Below are 27,992 nucleotides of genomic sequence, written 5' to 3' on the forward strand. Positions count from 1 at the left end.
ATGCAGAACATAGCCATCCTGCTAACCACCTTTTGGGTAAATATAGCGGCGGCGTTACTAACCGCCTCCTCAGGGAATTCAATTCACTTTTTGGACGCTAGCCACATCATAATTGCTTTAAAGGTTTTTAAATTGCTCTTTACCTGTGTCAGATCATTCGTGTCCATCTGGCCTTCATGAGTGAAACAGCTTTAATAGTTGAAATCGATAAGGTGCCACGGCTTTCACCTGAAATCACATGCTCACTGTTTCAGGGAAAGAGCTGCTGCTCATAACGGCTTATTTATAGTTATGATTATATCATTTCTATACTGACCTATTTCAGTAAGGGATTTAAGTAGAAAATCTAAATGAAAATCTACCCTAAACACAGCAGTTATAATAATACTAGTAATATATATATATAGCATTTCTTTTTTAATTTTGTTGTATATTTTGTTCTCACACTAGTGAGTAACTGGACAATAGTTTCCCCTCAGCATCTACATCAACAGAATCTGAGAGCAAACTTGTTTTACCAATCTTAAACATGTAATCCATTAGAATAAGACGAAAGAGCTTCCTTTGAAAGCGGTCACGTTCATTCTTTCAGCAAACACTGAGTTCATTGAGAACTGTTGTGCAAACAACAGAGCTCAATCTAAAAGACACAACAAAAGTGCCGAATGCAGAAGAGGCCTGACAGCATTATTTCCTGTAGATTGCTTGCTACAGCACTAATCACGTCTCCCTCTGGGCCCCCGGCTCCTGGAGTGTTCCACTGAGAGGCGATAAGTGGGAGAGAGGGGATGGTATTGGAATGTGCAAAAGAAAATCAAAAACAACTCCGCGTTAATTCTCTTCTAATCTCGCGAGCTGCAGCTGCCACTGTGCACACTGAGCGAAAACAGGACCTCTGTCTCTTTAACCACTTACTTTGTTTTGGGATGAGTCTCAAACGTAAATAATAAATGCTCTGATTGGCCAGCTGAGTCAGGTGGGAGCGGGCGACACCCAACGCAGGCTGTGAAATGTAGATTCTGGCCAAACAGTCTACAACCCAACAATTGACATTATTCAATACAAACTCCCTCCTATAGTACACTGTAAATGGTTGAATTAACATTTTTTTAAAGCTACGTTCGTCCCCTTTTAATGCCCAGATTTGTAGTAGCAGTCCTTAAATGCCCTCAACCAGACTAATCAGGAGACAGTGTGGTTTTCCCCTTGACTCAGACTTAATTTACAACTACAGGCACTGCAGTGGGTGAGGTGTTCCTGCTGCCACATTAGTATCTATAATTCATGATGTCAGGTTTTTGCAGGTCCTCTTACCTCAGCTCCTTCCCATTAGAACACGTGTTTACATTTTCTCTCGCTATGTCCGTTTAACTGAATATGACGTCACAGAAGAAGCAACCACGGCCAGGAAGTAGGACGAGTCGAGTATTGCCCCGACTCAGTAAGAAGCTGTACTCGTCTTATTCTGAAAATGAGCTTAGGCCGATGTGAGGTGACTGTTTTGTACCTGCTACAATAACAACAACCTTCTTCCCCACTGTAGCTCACGCTGCACACAATCTCTCTATCGTTACATTGTTTTTGTGTACGTCCCTAAAGTTTAACATATTTGTCATTGCAGTGAGATTCAATTTAAACTCAATAAACCACCACAACATTTGGACAAGACAACTACAGTTATCATACACTAGAAAACCTCCTTCATCCTATTTTCTAAAACAAAGACAATGTTATTTGAACCTTTTTTCAATGTGTGTGCCTGCCTTAGTCTGTCCTGTATGACATAGTGTCCAAAACAAGTAAACTCACTGTACTAGATGTTTGCTTTTCCTCTTTTCCATTTGATACTGAAATAAAGAGCTTTGTTTCCTCCCTGCCCCACAAACGAGGGGATTTGAACTGTGTGCACTGTGACAAACTGAGTTATGCCCCCGTGTCAAAAGGCTGTTTCAACTGTAGCAACTGCTGCCGGAGCCAGAAACTGACATCGTGATCGTCCTTGTCCGATTAGTCCGATCAATGAGGCTGAACAGAGGAGAGAGAGGAGGAGTAGAAAGAAAAAGGGAGGGATGTGTGTGTGTGTGTGTTGGGGGGTGCAGCTCCACCCATAATTAAGTTATCGTGCTGCACTGGAGGTCCATGTTTACAGGACAGACGGGCGAGTTTCCCTCACTCGGTGGACGGCTCTGAAGGCAGCAGCTCTGCCTCTCTCGCTCTCTCTCTCTCGCTCTGGGTATTTGTGCAACTCATCCCTCTGTGCTGCGACACAGGCTGATCCAGGACAAGCCGGTGGGAGGGTGCAGCAGAATCTGCCCATCCCACTACCACCACTGACTCCCCTGCTTACCCGGCCCAAGACCTCCAACTCCGGTGTCTCCAGAGTCTACACCGCTGTCATCATGTGCGACTGTTTCCACCTGGCCTTCCCCAACTGGCACGCCGCCTCTTCAGGGACGGGTGGGCATTGCTCTCATTGCTCTATATGCTCTTTTTCTCTCTCTCTCGTTTCCTCTCGGCAATTCACTGATTCGGCAGCAGGGTTCAGTAGTGCCATAGGAGAGATTATTGCTTGTGGTGATACGTGCGATGAAGAGAGTGTGAGGAATGAAGAGTGTAAGGCGAATGGTGCTGATGCTGAGTTGCGATGCTGACCTGCAGTGAGTGCTGCTGGGTGTGTCTGCAGTGTGCAGGGGAGTGTTCGGAGATGTCATCATCGGAGGCGTCAGGCGGCTCTGCGCTTGTTCTGTTTCCTTTCCTGGTTGCGTGTTTGAGGCGGAGGCTAAAACGCAAACAGATGGTGGTAGCAGCACAGCAAAAACAGGTGTACAGGACTGAGAAAATAGAAGAAAAGGAGTTAACAGATGAAAGATTTCTAGGAGGTGTAAACAACTATAGACAAACAATCTACAGCTCTGATTGTAAAGCTTTAAACTTTGTTTGAAAGAGGAACAACCTGTAATCTGCATGCATGCATTACATTGACAATGGCAGGTCAACGTTTATTTATTTTACATTATTGCATAAGGATAATATTGTTAAGAGATGATGAATAACCGTCGTGCTTAAAATAGTAATTAAGTAATTAATTTACAGGAATCAGCTGAGGACAAATCTACAACAGTGCCTGAGCTGATCGTGTGGGCAAATAACCTCAATTGCTGGTTGCTGTAGCCCTAAAATGATGCAGGGAGAAAAATGATGTCACCATTCATTCCGATAAAACAGTGATACACAAGATTCAAGTATTTCATCTGAAGGCTGTGACAAGTTATGATTTTATCAACCCTGCCCAGGATAAGTAGGAATAAAGGACGGGTTGTATGGACGGGTGTTTTAGGCCAACGCTATTTAGTAAATCGAACACTTTTATATCAAGATTAAGAATTTGCAGCATTGCCTGCAGTCTGTCAGTGAAGTTGCCATTTAAGGGGAATATTATACTTGAGCATTGCCATTGTTGTTTGTTGATGATGAGGCAAGATTTCAATTTCAACTAACTGCATAAAGGATGTCAACGGTAAACATCAGCTATGAAGTTATTACGTGATCTTTAAATGGTACCCGTTGTGTTTTAATGTGCTCGCCGTCGCAGCGCAAAGCAGTGATTTGACAATTTTGCGCAAATGTCCCTGTTTATTTTCACTGGTTTTGAATGAAATGTGCCAGATGATGGGGAGAGGTAAAGATTCAGGCAAAGATCAAGGTCAGAGAGAGAGAGAGGAAGCGACAGAGGGGGGGGGGGGGGGGGTTGTAAAAAGAGAGTGAGGGCGTGGGTTAGGATGAGAGCCAGATGTAGGGCTGATCTGGATCCAAAGCAGACGATGCTGCTACATTACAAACCATCGGCCTCGGTCTGACTAATCCTGCTCTGCTCTTCAATCAATATCACACCACCACTTTAATAGGTGGAGCTGATATCGCTCAGTGCAGGCCTGCTTGACTGAATGACAAAACAAAACAAAAACAAATCTGAGCCAGGGTTAGTTAATGTTAGCTTTTTCACAATGTGAATGATAATCGACAAGAAAGTTTCCTTCACTGACGACAACAAGATTCGACTGATAAATGTTTACAAAAACAACTTGACCACAAGTTCACTGAAGTTCAGTGTGTGACCTCCAGGCTTTCAACAGCTAACTCACCTCTAGTTGAATGATCACTGTGTGTTCTATCTGAATAGTTCAGCTCTGGTTTTGGTTGCGGACGTGATCTGATGCTGCTTCTGCTGTTTTTGGTGTAACTACATGTCATGGGAATGTGGGCAGATTCAAATACAAATTCCACTGCTGTGATTAGCTGCTGATTAATAGCATTAGCATAGCAATTGAAAGCATGCGCCTTCTTAGTCTCATGTTCATATACTCCACGCAGAAAATCTAATTCTGCTGCCCCCTTTCACACAAATCTTATTATAATTTGGATCCAAACAAACTGCCTTCCAGTGAAAGCGGCTTGTGTCTGTGTGTTACACACAAAAATGGACAGAGTCCCAATCCAGAAGCACAAATGAGCAGCTGTCTTACTGTTTATTAGTTTAGTGAAGAGGCTTCTAGGTGATGTTAAACAGGGAAACGTAGAAACTGGAGTAGCAAGTGGTTATGTAAGAGGAGAGCTGAGGACATGAAACCTCAATAACAACACATTTGTTATTTAGTCAAGTTATTCATAACTTTTACGTAGGTAAAAATAGCAGCAAGATAAAGAAAACGAGTTAACGTCGGGATTTCAAACTCCAGGTAATTGTTAGCAGTACGATCTAGTGAAAGTGTAAAATCATGTGCAAGTAAGTGTAAAGCAGAAGTAAAGTAAGTAGCAGTAGTGAGTGAAAGTAAAGTTAAGTTTCTCATTTTTGCAACATTGTAAGATGCTGAGAAAAGGCTTATTTAGCTGACTTGGCTACTTTCTATACTGTAAAGACAGCCGACCAATCAAAGTGCAGAACGCTGCTGCCAACACCTGTTCTTCCATCAGAGTTACTGTGGCCTCTTCTGTCTTTTAGAATAGATTGTCCTTACGGTTTTTTAAAGCACTACATGATCTGGCTCCTCCCTTCACCCCAGACTGTTTACGATTTAATGTCCCCTCCAGTGTCTCCTCCATGTCCCCAAGGTCACAACAAAGAAAATTGGAAATGCTGCTTTTAGTGTCTTTGCCTCTCAGTCTGCTCAGTGCACATTTTGAACGATATTAAAAAAATGCTCAGTCTTGTTTTCAACTAAGTGTAGTTGTTCATTTATCTATATACTGTAAATACTGTAATGTTAAGATTTGACTCAGTGTCAGTTGAAGCAGATGTGTGAGAGGTTCAGTTTGTCAGCATCACGCCAGCACAGAGTTCAAGTGGTCACATCAGTGTTGATGTTAGACTGCAGAGAGCCAAAGCCTCATCGTGTCCGTACGGGAAGAGGCCACACCCGAATCCAGCCCTGCAGTGGCATCCAAATATGAATCATGCAGGATCTGCATCACAAAACGCTTCAGGATCTACCATGGTTGTTCACCTATCAAAGGCTATCTGTCATCTTTATACATTAACCTAAAATTAGAAGATTTGTTTCTGTTAAGGATATATGCATTTGGGGAATATATCCAATGCTGCATGCGATGTCAAACTAGAGAATGAGAGACATTGACTTAGGAATCTTTATGATATCTAATCTATGATAAATCAAACAAGGACATTGCTGCCCTGTGTGGCTTTACTTGTCATTTTATTTTGACACCTCTGGTCAGCAGTGAGAGTTGTTATCGGGCCTCTGCAGCGCCCACATGACAAACATTTGCGAAAGGAGTTTCTATGTGTGTGGTGCCAACACTCATGAGGGCCGGAGTATTGGACATCCACACAAACCAAGCCGCATATGGCACACAGTACATCATCTAGTGATGTGAAGCAGGACCTGAATCTCCCGAGAAGCTAAATGTAAACATAGTGACTCAACGTTTCACTAATAGTCTACTTCATGAGGAATAGGGGCACTTTATTGTTACCTATGGTAGCTGGATAAGTTTAGACTTCTATAACAGTCTTGTTAAGATTTAGGTTTAAGTTTGTTGGTCAAGGCAGAACAGGAACAACTTGCTCACAAAATGATATCTCCCCATCTCATTACTTACTGTGATAAGTATAAAATACAGATTTCTGTTGACATCCATACCTTTACTTTCCTCCTATAAGTCAAACTTCCTGTCTGTAGGTGTGTCTCCTCTAGCTAATCCAATGTTACAGAGAAACATTCATGTACATTATCTGTGTTCCTTTCTGTGCAATAGAGTCATAGAGCACTTTAGCCATCTCCATTTAAAATGTCTTGTCATCCCACTGGAAGTTTCTATTGCACATCCAGTCGTTAGTGGAGGGGTAATCTTTGTATGTGATGTTGAGCTATACAAATACAATTGCCTTGACTTGACTTGTAAGACTACACATATGTGTGAAGTGAAAAGTAAATAACAGTATACTGTATGTATATTATAAGTACGCTATGTCAGGGTTAATGAAGGCACTTCAATGGAGGCGTCAATGGTAAAACACAAGGGGTCTTGAAATTAAGGATCTTTTAATGACATGCATCTCAACCCCTTCACTAATTATAAGATGTGGCAATATGGATAAGGGTAACACAAATGTAACACAAGCAATTCTAAGACTCCCGGAGTCTAAAAGATGCAACAGCAGTATTTACCAAAGGACCTTGTGAAATCACTTACTTCACTTGGTAAATTAAGTGTGACGTAAGTTCAAACAATGTCTGAGTGCAGCCTAAAAACAGACTGAAGGTGTCCCGCCTCCTTTCTCCAGTTAAGTCTCAACAAATCACTTTAGCCACTTTGGCAGTTGCATTCAGAGCAGGACTGTTTGAGGAACAAAGCGTCATTAACGCCTCCAATTTTTTCCAAGGACACAGGAAACAGCTACAGCAGGTAGGTGAGTTTGATTTCAATGAAGGGGCACTAAACATAATGTCTGAGGCGTTCCAGTCACTTAAACCTGTCCTGTATGGTGAGGAACATGTTGTTGACTACAGAAGGACAGTTTGTACTTGAGTTGATGGAGGAAGCAGCTGATTGATTACACTCACACCTTAACAACATGAACTGTGGTTTGTCATAAGTAAATGTTTTTTTTTCTGCTGCCCCTTTCAACAGGATATGCAAAATAGGGCATTTGTTGACCTTTGTACTTGACTTTGTACTAGGAACCCAATCAGCAAGCAGGTAGATTCTTGTATGACGGCCTATGAGCAGGTGCAATTTAGCCCAGATCCAGATATTGTTACAGATGTGGACAGTGTTATCAAACAGAATGTGTCAATGTCCACAATGCAGCTGTAAAGATGTAACATGATAAATCTGCATGCATTGTCTCACTGACCGGAATCACACGTCAAGGCTCAGCTCCTCCTTACACATGACACGTATTACGATAGTAGGAGGGTGGGGTGGGTTATGCGGTGTGGTGTGGTGTGTGGGTAGCTTAAACAGTGAAAAAGGTTGTGGTATGCATATTCAATACACAGGGAGAAGGAATATTCAGGGAAAGTTTTGCATTCACTACTCACCATCAACACAGGCTAGTCGTCACAAAGAATCTTCCTTAGAAATTCTGATTAACAGGTAATAAGAGGTGGTATTTCGAAAAACAATACCTCTACCAAACAAGCCAGTAAAGACAATCTGAGTCATTTTCTATCTTCGTAGTTTGATGTTGTTGAGGAATTTACAAGATCGACAACATTTAAATTAACCTTAAAAACATTTGCACTAATGTGAAAATATAAAATGCAGTTTTCTTCATGTAAACATTTCTTTTTCATTTTACAATCGTAAATTACTTTAATATTAAAATTGGATGTATTAGAAGGGAAAAGGGCGCATCATTGAACAAGAATTCCCTCTGTTATCAAACATTTTTGACTGATTCGTTGTAATTTTGTTATTTATTTAGTAGTTTTTGTATCATGATTCAATGCTGCTTTTTGGACCACTCCTGTCTAAGGTTTAGACTTCATATAATCTATATTGACGTATCACATTTCTGGATGATACATTCCTTTCTTGGTGAGAAGATTTTAGTACTTCAGAAAGACTGACATTTTACAAATGAACAATCCTGTACTGTAGATAAACTGAATTACTTTCTTTTTGGAGTACAGATGTTTTTTTTATTACTGACAGGCAAACATCTGATCTATTTGTTAGCCAAGAGGAATAAAAAAAAACTACAGAGCATGTGCATTTATTTGTATTTCAGGAAAAGTCACGGATTTCACTGTACTGTTGCAGTCCTAATTTTGTGAGATTAAAAAAAAAAAAAAAAAAAAAAAACGTCTCCAAATGTTTTCACTCCACTGTAGAAACCCAGAGACACTCGGCGTCATAGCAAAATGTCTCCATTACAGGGGCAGATTAAAATGGAAACATATCCTAGATATCAGAACAGTAATAAAATAATCAGTGACTAATCAGGCTCATTCAAAGGCAGACGTTCCCTTTTCTGGAGCCGAGCTCAGAGACTATGGAGTCTAATCTCAGGATCAATACAGTGGATCACTTAACAGACGGCGGAGGAGGCAGCTCTCTGGGGGAATCATTACCAGGAAGAAACTCTAAATAGTCTCATCATCGGCTCCAGTGTCTCTGTGAGCCTCCAAACAACTGCAAGGAGTCAGACAGGGTGGAAGTTTCAACTTACTATGAAGAAAAAATATTGCTGCGTCATTGCTGCTTTTACTTGTGTGCATTTTATATGTTGCTTTCTTTCATTCAAGGAAACAATTTTGATTGGTTTAATTGTTATACATTAACACTGAATATCTTTAACACTAGCGCAATTTATGTGAACGCCACATGATGCTAAAATAAACGAATCTCCACTGTAGATATGCATCATGCTATATATTTGTAAGATGAGATATATACTTGTGCATGAAGGTTGAGTAAAGCTCTTCTATTTGCTGAAATGTCATTACAGTCCACATGAACTTATGTCAAGATGTCAGATGTAATGTTGGTATTTACATCAGGCTTTCTGTGTGTGTGGTGTGTGAACAGGAGGCGGCCGAAGGTTGAGGGCACCAGAGCCTGGTACAGAGGACGATTCAGTGAGTGACTTTACTATCTTAAAGTTATATATACAGTGTCTTCCTCAATAACTACACATAGAAAATATTGTTATCTACTGCCCCCATTTCCCTTTTTCCATTATTCAGCTTTATTGTTTTTCAATATAAAAACACAGCTGGCCTTTTGCAAGACTGCGTCCAAAATTACCTGTTTTCATTCAGTTTGCACAAAGGGGGGAATTCATCAATGTGTTTGTTGCACATGAAAGCACTGCAACAATCAAAATAGGCCCAAAATGAAAATACAAACAAGCAAAATCTGCAACGTGTTAATAATGTTTTAGTATAACATCATTGTGGTAACTCTGGTAGTTCATGGCATCACCTTGTTGGTTTGATGGCATCATTATCGTTTATATCAGTAAGCTTTAGAGTCTAATGCCGTCAGATTGGAAGAAATACAGTTTTATGCAGTCCATGAAAAAAGCACATTTGAATGTACTCCCTGCTGAACTCGATACTTTCGTGTTTTCTAAATAAACTACAAAAAGTGACCTCGTCTTGTGCACTTGACAAAAACTGTTTGCCAAGCTTACCCAAGATAATCTATGATGACAACGATGTGCCACTATAGTCCATATGTAATCCGAACAATTATTTCCATTTGAAACATTCTCACGTTTCTCATTGCTGGTCAGTTTAGTGACAGTGTAACGGCGTGCCTTGTTGACTAACCTTGTGTGTGTGCAGGTATGTGACGAGCCACCCAGGTACATAGAGGGAGAGAGACCGCGGCCTCAAGGATCATCCCCCGTTGAGGAGTATCCTGAAACAGAAAAATACACGGACAGTGAAAAAGAGGTACAAAGCACCAACTCATCAATCCCTCAGTCTATTTTGGGAAAGTAGAAAAGAGAAAGAAAGGACAAAAGAAATTGGATTGAAAAGAAATAGCTTTCGGTCGTGGTTTAAAAATGTTGCGATTTACAAGAAGCTTGATTCCAGACCGAAATAATCATTTAAGAGGACAGATGAATCAAAATCTCTATACCACATATTTGGAACAGATACAGTATACAGCAATGATCTTAACTTAACTTTTAACTTTCTTTCTACCATGTAAAAAGTAGAAATGAATGCTGATTATATGCAAATGATCCACACAGGGATGGGTCCAGGTTGTTAACCTGTACCGACCCTTTAGTAGGCTGAAAGCAATGGGTGAATCAGACACGGTGACCTTATTAGTTTTAGGAACCTTCTTAAAACTTATTATTATGATTAAGTGAGTCATCATCAATCATATATTTGTGTTTCTTTTAGGGAGAAGGGGAGCATGACCCACATCACAAAAGTGGGAGTAAAAAGAGGAAAGGCAAAAAGTCTGGATTTGGGTCTATGTTTGAAAAGCGCTCCACTCCAAAGATGAGTAAACTAAAGGTGAGACTTTGTTATTTTCCTCCATAGCTGTGAGTGACTTCAGAATGAGCTGCGACAGAGTGAAAGCATAGCTCAAGGTAAAATGACAAAATGTCTTCAAATTTGTTTTCACAGGAGGTTCACAGCCCAGAGTCGGAGGTGTTCATGAAAACAGCACAAGACGGATGTGCGGAGGGTTTGGTTTATGGAGGAGGCGGGGAAGAGGGAATCTTCATCAAACAAGTGGTGCCAGAGTCACCTGCCTCAAAGAATCTCAAACTGAAAGAAGGTAAGAGGATTCTGGGGAATGACAAACTCAAACTGCTGCCACCAAACTGAATCAGAAGAATATGGGAACTAATAGAAGAAGTTTGTGGTCAATTTGTTTTGCCATAGAAAAAGATCTAAATCTTAAGATCTCTGATGATTTATGATAATGACGGCAAATTTCAGAGCTGCAAATTGTTTCAAACAATAATATATAAGGGCCGTCCACGTTAGTGACTTAAGTGGGCCATGCATGTGGGACTACTAAGATCCGTGGGCAGTACAGGTCGTGGTATTCAACCACAGCACAGTGCAGCACAACATGTTTATATAACATAGGTTATTCCAAGTGAGTGGCCATAGTAATGCGTCGTAATCACATAGCTTGTTCATGCATTCCCACTCTTCGCTGTCTCTTCCCCACACACACACACACACACACACACACACACACACAGAGTCGTAACAGCAGGAGATGTCCGCAGATATGATAATTTCTTGTTATACAAGAGCAACCACAACAATATTAAATCATACACATTTACAAACAGTTAAAGCACATCCAACCAAAGAGTACGTAATCAAAGAGTAACAAACAGCACAGAAGCACATATACATGCAGTATATGTGCTACTCTCAGCCGGCTCCTCCAACTCAGATGCAGTTGCAGGACCCTTTTGCCCTTTTGAGTGTGTGTTCAGGCAAACTCTTTAACAAATCAGGAAAATGTGGTTTAGTGCCTTGACACAAAGTTGAGTTTTTGGGGACGTGCATGACAACTGCACGGGGGTGGATGCAGAGATGTCAAAGCAGTTTGTGGGGGCTGCTTTGAAGGCTTCTAATGCCCTGATATTCTGTGCTGTGGTACTATGCTAAGACCTTTTTGTATGTTCAGAGTTGAGCTGAAAGGGTGCTAACCTCTGTTTGTGGGTGGCACATTTGCGTTATTAAAATCAGCTATGTGCCTTTGCGGTTGCCAGGATCATCTTGTGTTCAGCTTTAGTTGGAATGAGGTTTTACACTGTGTCTTGTCGCCTCCCTTTAAAACAAGTACCTGCCTTTAATCTTCCCAAAACCTGGATGATAGGAAAAGGGAGCAAATTTGTCACAGATACGGATTGAACATTAGGGTGAAATTAAGAATAGAACAACCTCCAAAAAAACAAAGCCTGCCAGTGTGTTGAAATTGACACGCACGTAAATATTACACAAATAGTAAATATGATCATGTTAAAATAGGGAAACAGAGAAACTCCCAGATTGACACCGGACAGCTACGGACTGGGAAATGCCTTGCCTTAGAAAATCTATTGGAGTAAATATCAGGGATGGGATAATAAGCAATCAGAGATTATCCATAATCGAAATGTTTCCATCTAACTACTTTTATGCAAATTCTGACATATCCAATAGAAAATGCTCAATGGAAATGGCAAATTTCACATACATTTTTCAAAATTTAGAAAAATCAGTGTATGCTTGAGGCGGATGGATTTTCATTGGTTTAAATTAAATGTGGTTAAAAAACTGTAAATGCATTTAAGCTGCAATGTGAAAACGAAGGCTAAAGGCATCAGTGACATTTCAGAAACATATTAAAAAGACAGAAATTTAGTTTCTTCGACAACATGGAAAGAATTCCCAGGCAGAGGCCAAAGTTACATCTATGTCTTCCAATATTAACTCAGGTATATGTATCATGCTTTTGAAGTGATGTTTTTGTCGTTGTATGCGGCAGAAAGCAACACGAGACTATTTAGATTTGCATTTCCTTTTTGCAATATTTAAATTTACTTGTTGGAATTTTAGCTAGAATTGTAGATAGTGATGTTACAGATGATTTTATATTACACAAATATCTGCTCATCGTCATGGAGACATGCACATAACAGTGATTGGTTCTATGCCTAAATGAGCAGGATGAAGCAATATGACCACATTCCACTTTCTGAAAATGCTGTTGCAGTGTAATAAATGGTAAATGTGATTTTGTTTGCAATATTAGCAGTAACACATCAGGATAATAGCTTGTGTGGTATTGAATACTAAAATTGATTCATTTGAATAAATAAATAAATAAATCTAAACTGTAGTTGTGGTGATGGTGTGTGGTATGCATTTTATGTATCATTAAATGAGAAATAATTAGGAGAAGTCCTGTGAAGATACATTTTTGCACACACTTAGATAGTTACGAGGTGCAAGGAAGAAATATGTGTGTAGGATTAGTTGCCTATGTTGCCTGTTGAAAGGAACACAACTCCTTCCAAGTCGGAATTGCAGATAGATGTAGTCCCAAATCCACCCAGCGCTTAAATCACCTGAGAGGCACTTAAGTCCTCAGGTAAGTCCTGAGTACAGACTCAACTTGGAATACTAAAGAAGAAAATAATTAAGAGAATGATAACAACAACAACTTTATTATTATTATTATAATTCTATTAACCATAAAAGCTGCTCATGGTATATTTTTTAGATAACTCACAGATGAATACTTAGCAATAGCAATTATATAGAATGAATGTGTCATCTGCTGCATACCACTAAGGAATTTGTTTTTGTTTACACAGGTGATCAACTTCTCAGTGCCACAGTGTATTTTGACAACGTTTCATATGAGGACGCCATTCAGATCCTGGAGCATGCTCAGGCTTACAAAGTGAAGCTGTGCCTCAAACGCAAACCTGAAACCACAGGCACTGAAGCAGTCTTCGAACCTGAAGCTATACCTGTAACTAGTCTCAAATTCTCACCCAAAACTTTTCAAATTTAATAGTCGTAGAGCTAGAACTGATATTTAACATTGTGTTGCTCCACAGGAGGAAGAACTCTACTCTCCACAGATGAGGGAGCAAGGGAAAACCAAAAGACGTAGCGATGCCCGCATTTCATGGCCAAAGTTTCCCTCCTTTGGCAAAGGACGGAAGTCGCGTTTCACAAGATCTCACAGCTCTTCAGAGGCTGATGAGCAAAGAAAGCTGGAGCTCAGCCCGACCACAAGTGACACAGAGTCACCAATAAAATCTCAAGATGCTATCAAGGGCAAGAAGAGACATAAGATAAAGCTTCCTGCTCTAACAAAGAGAGGTCGCATTAGCTCATCTGAAGACCAGGATACAGAAGCACCAACACCTGGGCCGATAAGTGGACTTGAAAGTCCCCCAGCAGAATCACATAAGCTCTATGTAACAGGGGAGCTGGAAGAAGTACGAGCTCCTGACATAAGACTTGAGCAGAACGATCAAAACTTGGCTGAAACTCCTACTGTTCACCACAAGGTAGAACTCATCACCATAGATAGTACTTTGAAAACAGAAGATCTGACAATGGCACTTGCAGGACAAGAAAGTCCATCTGATGGAAGAAAAAAGAAGAAAAAAGAAAAATCTGAATTAAAAATGAGAATTATGGGAAGAGATAAAGCACGCAAGCAAGACGCCAAGGGGAAATCCTCACCCAAAAGATTGCAAACACTAGGGGCAAGTATTGAAAAAACAGATCCACCAGAAAATGAAAAATCTGCTGTCATTCCAACATTTGAGTCGATGACAGAACTACAAGTGGGCCAGATAACACTGGATACCAATACCCAGAAAATCAAGAGCGAGAGTTCAAAGGTGACCCCAGCTGAAACTGAGCCAGCACAGAGGGAAATAATACTCCCTAAGGTCGAACTTGACATATCTGATGTAGACTCTACACTCAAAGGCAAAGTGAAAACAAAGTCGAGCCCAACATTCAAACTGCCTAAGATCGGCTTTACTGACATTGGCACGGAGGAAACACAAAAAATGGATGTAAATATTGAAAAATCCAAACTAAAGGGTACAGGATTTATAGATGACCCCTATGACAGACTGTCAAAAGGTAGCATTTCGAAAACACAACTTCCCAAACGTGAAGATATAGAGATACCAGGTATGGAGGATGTGTCTATGAGGACCACAAGAATTAAAGAGCCCAAAGCTGCTTTTACAGGACAATTTGAAGAAATACAACCTGAAACACTGCAACTGTCAATCGATGTCGACAGTGTCAAGGAAGCAGTTTCAAAACTGCCTGGATTTAAGTTGCCTAAAGTTGACATGTCAGGAGTGCCTATTCCTGAAGAGATTACTGTGATTGATGCAAATGCACAAAGAATATCAGTGAAAACTCCCACGAAAGTTATCGCCCCCCCAAAACATGGGATACAGTGTGACATATCAGACTATCCAGAAATCTCCAAGACATCAGTCAAACTGCCCAAGATCAAACCTGAGGATTTGAGTTCACATAAACTCATAAGAGAAACCAAAATAGATATTGGTCGGGAAGATATTGTTATACCTGGAAAAGAAAGTCTAGATGAAGTAAACACTTATCTTCAGGCACAAGGGCCAGATGGAGGCATCCAATGCACATTTGGATCTACAGCTATGCCCAGTCCAAAAGAATCAGACAAGGAATCAAGGGTGGCAAAGATAACGCCACCAAGCTTTGGGATTACAAAGCCAGATATAAGATTTCCCAATTTTGGCATAACACCTCATGACAAAATACCTGAATATGAATCATCTGTGGTGAACCTGGAAGCTCCTAATGAAATTGGATTCAGGCTGCCTAAAGCTGGCTTATCAGTGCCCAAAGTAAAAGGGCCTGAAATTGATTTACATTTAGGTAAACATGAAACCAAAGTTGAAGTCCCTGAAATTGATGTCCATCTTGGCAAAGTAGAGGTTTCTCTTCCCGATGCAAAGCTGGAGATTGAAAAACCTGAACTGGAAATGAAACCATTGCAAGCTGATGCTGAAATTGATGGACGAGGAGGCAAATTCAAAATGCCAAAGTTTGGAGTATCATTGCCAAAAGTGAAAGCACCTGAAATAGATTTCAGTTTGTCAAAGAACGACATGGATGTCACTACACCAAAAACCAAAGTTGAAGTGAAACTCCCTGATGTTAAAATAAAGGAACCCTCTGCTAAGGTGGAACTTAAAGCTCCCGACACTGCCGTTCACCCAAATAAATCAGAAGGATCTGCGCTAAAATTTAAAATGCCGACTTTCAAACGCTCCAAGTCTGGAGCCGTAAGTGTGGAAGTACCTGACATTTACAAAGAAATCAAAATAGATGGTGGAGCAGATGTGAAAGTAGGAGCTAGAGTTGATGTAGCAACACCCAACATTGATACTGACAAACCATCTCTAGATGTGACAGTGTCAGGAAGTGAAGGTGGGGGAAAAGGAGGCACATTTAAATATCCAAAGTTTGGAGTGTCTCTGCCAAAAGTGAAAGCTCCCGAAATTGATTTAAGCACATCAAAGAAAAAAGTAGATGTCGCATTACCACAGGCTAAATTTGAAGCCCAACTCCCAGAAGTCCCTGACATGGATATCAATCTTGGGAAAGTAGATCTTTCAATTCCAGAGGCAAAGCTGGAGATGAAAAAACCTGAACTGGACATCAAACCTCTGCAGATTGAAGCTGAGCTTGACGGACAGGGAGGCAAATTTAAAATGCCAAAGTTTGGAATGTCATTGCCAAAAGTAAGAGGACCTGAAATTGATTTAGCTTTTTCAAAGAAAGATGGAGATGTTGTATTAGCGGAGGCTGAATCGAAAGTCCAGCTCCCTGATATTGAACTAAAAGAACCTTCTAAAAAAGTTAAAGCTCCTGAGATTGAAGCTGATGTTGAAGGGTCAGCTTTAAAATTCAAAGTGCCAACATTCAAACTGCCTAAATTTGGAGCAAATGTCAGTATTGAAGCACCTGTTCTGGACAAAGACATTAAAGTCAGTGAAGTAAAGGTGGGAATACCTCAACATGCTGCAGTGGACATTACAGCACCTGGCATTGACATTGAGGCTCCATCAATAGATACAACAGGAGCTGAACTTCAGGGAAAAGGAGGCAAGTTCAAAATGCCAAAGCTGGGAATATCACTACCAAAAGGAAAAGGTCCTGAATTTGACATACATTTATCCAAGAAAGATGTAGATGTCAAACTACCACAAGCTGAAGCTAAAGTCCAACTCCCTGATATTGAAATAAAAGAACCCTCTGCTAAATTGGACATTGAAGTCCCAGAGATTGAAGCTGGTGAAGGGTTGCCATCAACATTTAAAATGCCAACTTTCAAACTGCCTAAATTTGGAGCTGCTACTCCAAATGTCAGCATTGAAGCACCTGATGTGGACAAAGACATTAAAATCAGTGGAGCAGAGCTGAAAACACCAAAAGGAGCTACAGTGGACATTACGGCACCTGGCATTGATATTGAAGTACCATCAATCGATGTAAAAACTACAGGAGCTGAACTTCATGGAAAAGGAGGCAAGTTCAAAATGCCAAAGCTGGGAGTATCTTTGCCAAAAGGAAAAGGCCCTGAATTTGATTTAAGTTTATCTAAGAAAGATGTCGATGTAACATTACCACAAGCTGAGGCTGAGATCCAACTCCCTGATGTTAAAGTGGACGTTAAAGCTCCAGAGATAGCAGTTCGCCAAAAGGAAGGATCACCTTCCAAATTCAAAATGCCATCATTCAAGCTACCTAAATTTGGAGTAAGTGCACCAAATGTCACCGTGGAAGTACCTGAAATGGATGACACTGATATGAAACCGCTTAAAGGGGAACTTGCGGTTGATATCTCAGCACCCAGACTGGACATTGAAGGCCCATCAATAGATGTGAAAACTTCAGGAAAGGAATTTGAAGGAAAAGAAAGCAAGTTTAAAATGCCAAGCCTTAGTTTCACTATGCCTAAAGTTAAAGGCCCGAAAATTGATTTGAGCTTACCAAAGAAAGATGTGGATGTCACACTGCAAGAGCCTGATGGTGAAGTCAAACTCCCAGATGCCCCTGACATTGATGTCAGTCTTGGCAAAGTAAATGTTTCTATTCCAGAAGCACACCTGGAGGTCAACAAACCTGAATTGGACATACATGCTCAGCAGACTGAAGTTGAAATTGATGGACAAGGAGGAAAGTTTAAGATGCCAAAGTTTGGAATGTCGATGCCAAAAGTAAAAGGACCTGAATTTGATTTAAGCTTCTCAAAGAAAAACATAGATGCTTCATTACCAGAAGCCAAAGCTGAAGTCACACTCCCCGATGTTGAAATAAAACAACCTGCTGCTGTAGTGGACATAAAAGCGCCAGGAAAGGATATTGAAGGATCGTCTTCGAAATTCAAAATGCCATCATTCAAACTACCGAAATTTGGAATAAGTGCACCAAGTGTTACTGTGGAAGTACCTGAAATGGACAAACATGTCAAAATTGAAAGTGATGTGAAACCTCTTAAAGGGGAACTTGCGGTTGACATTTCAGCACCTAGCCTGGACATTGAAGGCCCATCAATAGATGTGAAAACTACAGGAGCTGAACTTGAGGGAAAAGGAGGCAAGTTCAAAATGCCAAAGCTGGGAGTATCATTGCCAAAAGGAAAAGGCCCTGAATTTGACTTAAGTTTATCTAAGAAAGATGTTGATGTAACACTACCACAACTTGAGGCTGAGATCCAACTCCCTGATGTTAAACTTAAACAACCTGACATTAAAGTGGATGTTAAAGCTCCAGAGATATCAGTTCACCAAAAGGAAGGATCACCTTCCAAATTCAAAATGCCATCATTCAAACTGCCTAAATTTGGAGTAAGTGCACCAAATGTCACCGTGGAAGTACCTGAAATTGATGACACTGATATGAAACCGCTTAAAGGGGAACTTGCGGTTGATATCTCAGCACCCAGCCTGGACATTGAAGGCCCATCAATAGATGTAAAAACTACAGGAGCTGAACTTGAAGGAAAAGAAAGCATGTTTAAAATGCCAAGTCTTAGTTTCACTATGCCTAAAGTCAAAGGCCCAAAAATTGACTTAAGCTTACCAAAGAAGGACGTAGATATCACACTGCAAGAGCCTGAAGTTGAAGTCAAACTCCCAGATGCCCCTGACATTGATATCAGTCTTGGCAAAGTAAATGTTTCTATTCCAGAAGCAAACCTGGAGGTCAACAAACCTGAATTGGACATACATGCTCAGCAGACTGAAGTTGAAATTGATGGACAAGGAGGAAAGTTTAAGATGCCAAAGTTTGGAATGTCGATGCCAAAGGTAAAAGGACCTGAATTTGATTTAAGCTTCTCAAAGAAAAACATAGATGCTTCATTACCAGAAGCCAAAGCTGAAGTCACACTCCCCGATGTTGAAATAAAAGAACCTGCTGCTAAAGTGGACATAAAAGCTCCTGCAAAGGATGTTGAAGGATCGCCTTCAAAATTTAAAATGCCAACATTTAAACTACCGAAATTTGGAATAAGTGCACCAAGTGTTACTGTGGAAGTACCTGAAATTGACAAACATGTCAAAATTGAAAGTGATGTGAAACCTATTGAAGGGGAACTTGCAGTTGATATTTCAGCACCTAGCCTGGACATTGAAGGCCCATCAATAGATGTGAAAGCTACAGGAGCTGAACTTCAGGGAAAAGGAGGCAAGTTCAAAATGCCAAAGCTGGGAGTATCATTGCCAAAAGGAAAAGGCCCTGAATTTGATTTAAGTTTATCTAAGAAAGATGTTGATGTAACACTACCACAAGTTGAGGCTGAGGTTCATCTCCCTGATGTTAAACTTAAACAACCTGACATTAAAGTGGATGTTAAAGCTCCAGAGATAGCAGTTCACCAAAAGGAAGGATCACCCTCCAAATTCAAAATGCCATCATTCAAACTACCTAAATTTGGAATAAGTGCCCCAAATGTCACTGCGGAAGTACCTGAAATTGATGACACTGATATGAAACCGCTTAAAGGGGAACTTGCGGTTGACATTTCAGCACCTAGCCTGGACATTGAAGGCCCATCAATAGATGTGAAAACTACAGGAGCTGAACTTGAGGGAAAAGGAGGCAAGTTCAAAATGCCAAAGCTGGGAGTATCATTGCCAAAAGGAAAAGGCCCTGAATTTGACTTAAGTTTATCTAAGAAAGATGTCAATGTAACATTACCACAAGCTGAGGCTGAGATCCAACTCCCTGATGTTAAACTTAAACAACCTGACATTAAAGTGGATGTTAAAGCTCCAGAGATAGCAGTTCACCAAAAGGAAGGATCACCTTCCAAATTCAAAATGCCATCATTCAAAATGCCTAAATTTGGAGTAAGTGCACCAAATGTCACTGTGGAAGTACCTGAAATTGATGACACTGATATGAAACCGCTTAAAGGGGAACTTGCCTTTGACATTTCAGCACCTAGCCTGGACATTGAAGGCCCATCAATAGATGTGAAAACTACAGGAGCTGAACTTGAGGGAAAAGGAGGCAAGTTCAAAATGCCAAAGCTGGGAGTATCATTGCCAAAAGGAAAAGGACCTGAATTTGATTTAAGTTTATCGAGGAAAGATGTCGATGTAACACTACCACAAGCTGAGGCTGAGATCCAACTCCCTGACGTTAAACTTAAACAACCTGACATTAAAGTGGATGTTAAAGCTCCAGAGATAGCAGTTCACCAAAAGGAAGGATCACCTTCCAAATTCAAAATGCCATCATTCAAAATGCCTAAATTTGGAGTAAGTGCACCAAATGTCACTGTGGAAGTACCTGAAATTGATGACACTGATAAGAAACGGCTTAAAGGGGAACTTGCCTTTGACATTTCAGCACCTAGCCTGGACATTGAAGGCCCATCAATAGATGTGAAAACTACAGGAGCTGAACTTGAGGGAAAAGGAGGCAAGTTCAAAATGCCAAAGCTGGGAGTATCATTGCCAAAAGGAAAAGGCCCTGAATTTGACTTAAGTTTATCTAAGAAAGATGTTGATGTAACATTACCACAAGCTGAGGCTGAGATCCAACTCCCTGATGTTAAACTTAAACAACCTGACATTAAAGTGGATGTTAAAGCTCCAGAGATAGCAGTTCACCAAAAGGAAGGATCACCATCCAAATTCAAAATGCCATCATTCAAACTGCCTAAATTTGGAGTAAGTGCACCAAATGTCACTGTGGAAGTACCTGAAATTGATGACACTGATATGAAACCGCTTAAAGGGGAACTTGCGGTTGACATTTCAGCACCTAGCCTGGACATTGAAGGCCCATCAATAGATGTGAAAACTACAGGAGCTGAACTTGAGGGAAAAGGAGGCAAGTTCAAAATGCCAAAGCTGGGAGTATCATTGCCAAAAGGAAAAGGCCCTGAATTTGACTTAAGTTTATCTAAGAAAGATGTCGATGTAACATTACCACAAGCTGAGGCTGAGATCCAACTCCCTGATGTTAAACTTAAACAACCTGACATTAAAGTGGATGTTAAAGCTCCAGAGATAGCAGTTCACCAAAAGGAAGGATCACCTTCCAAATTCAAAATGCCATCATTCAAACTGCCTAAATTTGGAGTAAGTGCACCAAATGTTACTGTGGAAGTACCTGAAATTGATGACACTGATATGAAACCGCTTAAAGGGGAACTTGCGGTTGACATTTCAGCACCCGGCCTGGACATTGAAGGCCCGTCAATAGACGTCAAAACATCAGGAAAGGAACTTGAAGGAAAAGAAAGCACGTTCAAAATGCCAAGCCTTAGTTTTACTATGCCTAAAGTTAAAGGCCCGAAAATCGATTGGAGCTTACCAAAGAAAGATGTGGATGTCACACTGCAAGAGCCTGAAGTTGAAGTCAAACTCCCAGATGCCCCTGACATTGATGTCAGTCTTGGCGAAGTAAATGTTTCTATTCCAGAAGCACACCTGAAGGTCAACAAACCTGAATTGGACATAAAAGCTCAGCAGACTGAAGTTGAAATTGATGGACAAGGAGGAAAGTTTAAAATGCCAAAGTTCGGAATATCACTCCCAAAAGTAAAAGGACCTGAATTTGATTTAGGTTCCTCAAAGAAAGATGTAGATGTCAAACTACCAGAAGTGAAGGCTGAAGTTCAACTCCCAGATCTCGAAATAAAAGAACCGTCAGCTAAAGTGCAAATTAAAGCAGCTGAAATTGACGCTCAAACACATAAATCAGAAGGATCTACATACAAATTTAAAATGCCATCATTCAAACTCCCTAAATTTGGCACTGATACTCAAAATGTCAACGTGGAAGTACCTGATATCGACAAAGAGCTCAAAATACCTAGAGAGGGCGGTACAGTTGACATGGCAGCAACCAAAATTGAGGTTGAAGGGCCATCCGTAGACATAGGAATTGAAGGTGATAGAAAAGGAGGGAAGTTCAAACTGCCAAAGTTTGGAGTTTCACTGCCAAAAGTCCAAGGGCCTGAAATTAATATAAGCATGTCAAAGAAAGATATAGATGTCAAACTACCAGATGCAAAAGCTGAAATCAACCTCCCAGAACCCCCTGAAATTGATGTCAGTCTTAAGAAAGCAGATGTTTCAATTCCAAAAGCAAAGCTGGAGCTGAAAAAACCTGAAGTGGACATCAAACCCCTCCAGACTGACGCTGAACTTGATGGAGAAGGAGGCAAATTTAAAATGCCAAAGTTTGGAATTTCATTGCCAAAAGTAAAAGGACCAGAAATAGATTTAAGCTTTTCAAAGAAACATGCAGATATGAATTTGCCGGAGGCCAAAGCTGAATTCAAAATTGCTGACATTGAACTAAAAGAACCTTCTGCTAAAGTCGAAACTGAAGCTCCTGAGATAGAAACAAGTCTACACAAGGTGGAAGGATCATCGATGAAATTTAAAATGCCAACATTCAAACTACCTAAATTTGGTGGTGATGCACACATCAATGTAGAAGCACCAGCTATCGATGGAGCAGAGCTGAAGGTACCTAAAGTGGAGACTACAGCTGACATTGCAGCATCAAGCACAGATATTGACATACCATCATTAGATGTATCAATGACAGGAGCTGTCGTTGACGGAAAAGGCAGCAGGTTTAAACTTCCAAAGTTTGGAGTATCACAACCAAAAGTCAAAGGTCCTAAAATTGATTTAAGCTTAGAAAAGAAAGACATAGATGTCACAATTCCTGAGGCAAAAGCTGAGATCAAACTCCCAGAAGCCCCTGACATTGATATCAGTCTTGGGAAAGTAGATATTTCAATTCCAGAGGCAAAGCTGGAGATGAAAAAAACTGAACTGGACATCAAACCTCTGCAGATTGAAGCTGAACTTGATGGACAGGGAGGCAAATTTAAAATGCCAAAGTTTGGAATGTCATTGCCAAAAGTAAAAGGACCTGAACTAGATTTCAGTGTACAGAAAGACATGGATGTCACAGTTGGAGACATTAAAGCAGAGGTAGAACCATCAGAGATTGAAGTCAAAGAGCCTTCAGATGTTGAGCTAAAAAAGCCAAGGTTTACTCTGCCCAGATTTTCATTTTCCAAACAGAGTGTTCAAGGACCTGAAGTTGATGTCAGTCTGCCGAAAGTTGATGTTTCCATTCCAGAGGGAAGTGTGAAAGTGAAAGCTGAAGCTGAAGTGGATAGTAAAACACTGAAGAGTGAAGTAGAAATTGATGGACAAGGAAGCAAGTTCAAAATGCCAAAGTTTGGAATCACAATGCCGAAAGTAAAGGGGCCTGAAATTGATGTAAGTGCGTCGAAGAAAGACATTGATCTCAAAGTAACAGATGTTGAAGCTGAAGTCAAACTCCCTGATTTTGAAATAAAACAACCTTCGGGCACAATTTCACTACCAGAGCCAGTAACAGAAGGTGATGCCAAGTTGAAAAAGTCAAGCTGGGCAATGCCAAAATTTTCATTCTCAAAGACGAGCTTGAAGGCAGATGCTGATATTAAATGTGATGCCCCGGAAGTTGATGTTACATTACCAGAAGCCAAAACAGAAATTCATCTTCCAGGTGTTGACATCAAAGAATCCTCTCATGATATTTCAATAGAAGGGTCCCCAGCTATGGAACTTGATGCCAAGTTAAAAAAGCCAAAATTTTCATTACCCAAATTTTCATTTTCAAAAAAAGAAGTCGAAGCTGGTGTCAGCCTTCCAGAAGTGGACGTTTCTCTTCCAGAAGGAAAAGTGACGGTCAAACAACCTGAAGTGAAACTGAGTACAGAATTGAGAGGAGCTGAAGTGGGTGTAAAATCCCTGGAAGGTGGAGTAGAAATTGATGGACAGGGAAGTAAGTTTAAACTGCCAAATTTTGGCATCTCTCTACCGAAAGGATCAGAATTCAATCTGTCAAAGACAAATGTAGACATCACACTACCAGAGGCTAAAGCTGAAGTTGAACTCCCTGATGTTGAAGTCAAAGAAACTCTGGAAAAAGCAGAAATAAAAGCTCCTGAGATTGAAGTTGAAGTAAAACCTGTTGAAGGATCACCATCAAGATTTAAAATGCCAACATTCAAATTGCCTAAATTTGGAGCTGGCACTCCAACTGTCAGCGTGGAAGTACCTGATAAAGACATTCAAGTTGATGGAGCAGAGCTGAAAATACCTAAAAAGGAAGTTACAGTTGATGTGTCAGTGCCCAGCATTGGCGCTGACACTTCATCGGTAGATGTGAAAGCCACAGGAGGTGAAATTGATGGACCAGGGACACCTACAGTTGAGGTTGAAGCCAAGTTGAAAAAGACAAGCTGGACATTACCTAAATTTTCATTTGGAAAGCCAAGTGTTGAAATTGAATCTCCAAATGTTGAAGTGGAGGTACAACAGCCCAAAGTACAAATTGAAGGTCCTGAGCTTGAAGTGGAAGAGGATGGACAAGGAAGCAAATTCAATTTGCCAAAGTTTGGGATCTCAAGAGTAAAAGGACCAGAAGTTGAAGTACAGACATCCCAGAAAGATGCAGACGTCACACTACCAGGAGTTAAAGTAGAGGTGAAACTCCCTGAAGCTCCTGAGACTGAAGTTAAGGTAAAGGATGGTGGAGGTTCACCACTAAAATTTAAAATGCCATCATTAAAAATGCCGAGGTTTGGAGTTACTACCCAAGATGTCACTGTGGAGGTGCCAGATGCAGATGTCACAATACCAGAAGCTAAGGTTGAGGTCAAACTTCCTGATGTTGAAGTTAAAGGGACCTCTGCAACTATTTCAACAGATGCCCCAGATGCACCTACAATGGAGGCCGAAGACAAGTTGCAAAAGTCAAGCTGGACATTACCAAAATTCTCATTTTCAAAGACAAATGTTAAGGCCCCTGATGGTGAAGTCAGCCTTGAACCTCTAGAAGTTGAGGTCACACTACCTGAGGCCAAAGCCAAAGTTGATCTTCCAAACGTTGAAGTCAAAGAACCTTCTGCTTCCATTTCAATACAGGAGCAACCTCCAGTTGAGTCTGATGGCAAAATGAAAAAGTCCAAGTTTTCGTTATTTTCATTTACAAGGTCAAGCTCTAAAGAATCTGAAGTGAATCTCCCTGAAGTAGACATTTCTCTTCCTGCGGGAACAATGGAGGTCAAATACCCTGAAGTGAAAATTAAATCCCCTGAGGCCTTATTTAAGAAAGATGCAGATGTCACCATACCCGAGACAAAAGCTGAAGTCAAACTTCCAGACATTGAAATTAAAGGGGCCGTTTCAGTGCCAGAAGCACCTTTAACAGAGGTTGATGACAAGTCGAAAAAGTCAAGGTTTTCTTTATTTTCATTTTCAAGAGGCGTTAAGGAACCTGAGGCTGAAATTAGTCTACCAAAAGTTGATGAAACTCTACCAGAAGGAAAGGTGGAGGTCAAGCTACCTGAAGCACAGGCAGAAGTTCAAGTTAAAGAACTTGTAGAATCACCATCGAAATTCAAATTGCCAACACTCAGTCTACCTACATTTGGAGCAGCTTCTCCAAAGGTCACTGGAGATGTCCCTGAAGTGGATGTGGCAATGGAAGTCAAACCACAGGGAGCGGTTAAATCACCAAAATTGACTTTAACACTTGGAGAGGTCATGAAGGCCATTGATGTTGAATTTGATGTTCCAAAAAGACCTGAAGTAGAGCAAAATCTTGAAACCTTGAAGGATGTTGATGGAACTGAAGTTAAAGCACACTCCGATGCTGACACTCAACCTCTGCAGAAAAAGGATGATAGGCAAACAGATGATCAGCAAGGTGAAATCAAAAGTCCTGAGAAAGTAGGGTGGTTTAGATTCCCAAGATTTGGAATGTCATCTCCATCAGAACCTGCCAAGACTCCTGAGAGAGAAGAGCTACAGGGTGAAAAGAGCCCGGGAGGTGACACTGTAGACGAGGACGTAAGCACAACGTGCTCAGTCAGGTCATCTGATGCTTTTGCTGATATTAGCTCTGCAATGACAAGCGAATATGCTGGCCTTTCTTTATCTTCCCCAACTAAGGTAATGGTGAAATACTCTGACCCTGAAGCCGCTGATGGGATTGCAGAGATGCACACTAACATCATAACGTCTACCACACGGACTAAGATGATCTCAGCCGAGCCCAGCTTGCCTGAGAAAATCACCATTCTATCCTCTGGAGTTTCATCTTCTTCAGAAGACACTCTCAGGCTGGAATCGAGAAAGATTCACGTCATTACATCGAACATACAAGCTACCCCTGAAGCACACCATGCCAAGCTACTAACGGCTGTCCATGTCCAATCAGTGTCTGGTCTGCCCTTAAAATCAGAGTCCAATGAAGCTGCATCGTGGACAGTTGAAGAATCACAGAGTGGAGGAAAAATGGTCTTTCAAAGGCAATCGGTTACGGAAACATCAAGTGAAAATAGAGAAACAATAGTCATAACTAAGAAAATAACGCATGTCTATGGTGTAGACTCTTCTGAGCCCATCTCAGACGAAACAGCAACTTCCATTCAGCGATTGAGAGACTCTGTGCACACTGAGAAAATGAAGTTTTTTGATGGGGCTGAAAAGTGAGAGGACTTGTGAAGTCAACATTGAGCAGTCTGAGTGGCTGCTTAGTTCAGAATTGTACTGAGAAAAAAGGAAACTGTTACCACCTGTGAACAACCTTTAACAGATGATCAAAAAGAAGGAGCTATTAAAATTTTAACTAAATGTTGCTTTTATACTTCCATTACAGCTTTAATTATTAGCTGTGGCTTACCTTCCATTACACATCTCCGACATGCAGCGTCTAACACATCCTCCAAATCTCATTAAGTACAGATTAACAGAGACAATAAAGAATAAATACAGCATTTGAAGTCAACAATTCTCTTGTCTTCAGCATATAAATTTGCACTTAATGCGGTTTTTAACCAATAGTCGTTGACAATGAATGTGTTGTTTATTATGTGTGTTTGTCATATGTATTTCCATAGATTTCAAGGATGTATGTAGACTCTCCTTGACAAAGATTTGTGATCAAAACATTGTGGTTAATAATAACATGATAACAAATCTAAAATAAAGCAGTATGGCGATACAGATTTTACTTTAATTTTCGACTAGCTTCTGAATATCACTGGAAAAAATCTGTGATAATTTACATGTTAAAGGAGGTTAAACTTACAAGTCAAATGCCAGAATGCGCTAACTGCAGTGTTTGGTTACACATTGTTAACATGTATGGGCTTGTGATTCACTGTGAAAAATGTGATCAAATTGCTCATATGCTGTGTGGCTTCATAGAAAATTGCTTATGGTGCAAAGCTAAACTAAGCCATATCCATAGCTAAGCAATATAAATCATCCTTCATTTCATAGTTTATAATCTTTAAAAATGATCAATGTTAATTGTGCTCTTATAAGATGTTAATCAGCAAACACTGTATAGTTAACTGCAAAACATTCTGAAAGAGACTGTTAACTCTCCGACTGTAATCAATTCCTGTTTTTGACATTCCAAAAGATGTTTACAATAATTTCACTGTAAAGATTACATTAAAGAATGCCCACAGTATATTCAGCAGTAGAAAAAGAAAAGACTGAAAAATGCATAATGTACATGTATCACTGAGATATTCTTGTTGCTCTAGCTAAAATATAGAGAAGCAAAAGCAAGTGTAATGCAACTATATTTTTATTAATATTTTGCTTAGAAATTAATGTGCGACAATAAAAATATGTAATAACAGCGTATTCTCTATCAGTAACACTGTACAAAGTGGGAATATTGAACTGGCTGTGTAAATAGCTTTTAATGAAGGCTGGAGTTTTATTTGATTATTGCTCCTATTTGTATTCAGACTCTGATGTTGGCTTAACTCAATGTTTGCAAAGTTATACACAATAAATAAATACAATTAAATGCAATGCTGTTTCTGAAGCTGTGTGCTGTATTGTAAATCAGTGGTTCTTATACATATTACAGGATTATTTATTTTACGTTTTG

The 27,992-nt window shown here is 40.3% G+C and overlaps 1 protein-coding gene across 1 annotated transcript; it reads left to right on the forward strand.

The window, feature by feature from the left end:
* Positions 1-27,877, forward strand: LOC142995564 (uncharacterized). The gene is given in 13 exon segments (XM_076146655.1): positions 1-36; positions 153-212; positions 2,271-2,457; positions 9,055-9,104; positions 9,816-9,933; positions 10,393-10,505; positions 10,620-10,773; positions 13,322-13,447; positions 13,536-22,132; positions 22,196-22,939; positions 23,012-23,070; positions 23,134-23,176; positions 23,216-27,877. Coding segments are annotated over 13 exon segments (13,644 nt in total). The 3' UTR covers positions 26,573-27,877.
* Positions 27,878-27,992: the final 115 nt, after the last annotated feature.

This window comes from Genypterus blacodes, unplaced genomic scaffold (assembly GCF_046128005.1).
Source record: "Genypterus blacodes isolate CSIRO-AG114 ecotype Tasmania unplaced genomic scaffold, CSIRO-AGI_Gbla_v1 ptg000033l_1, whole genome shotgun sequence".
Lineage (NCBI taxonomy): Eukaryota > Metazoa > Chordata > Actinopteri > Ophidiiformes > Ophidiidae > Genypterus > Genypterus blacodes.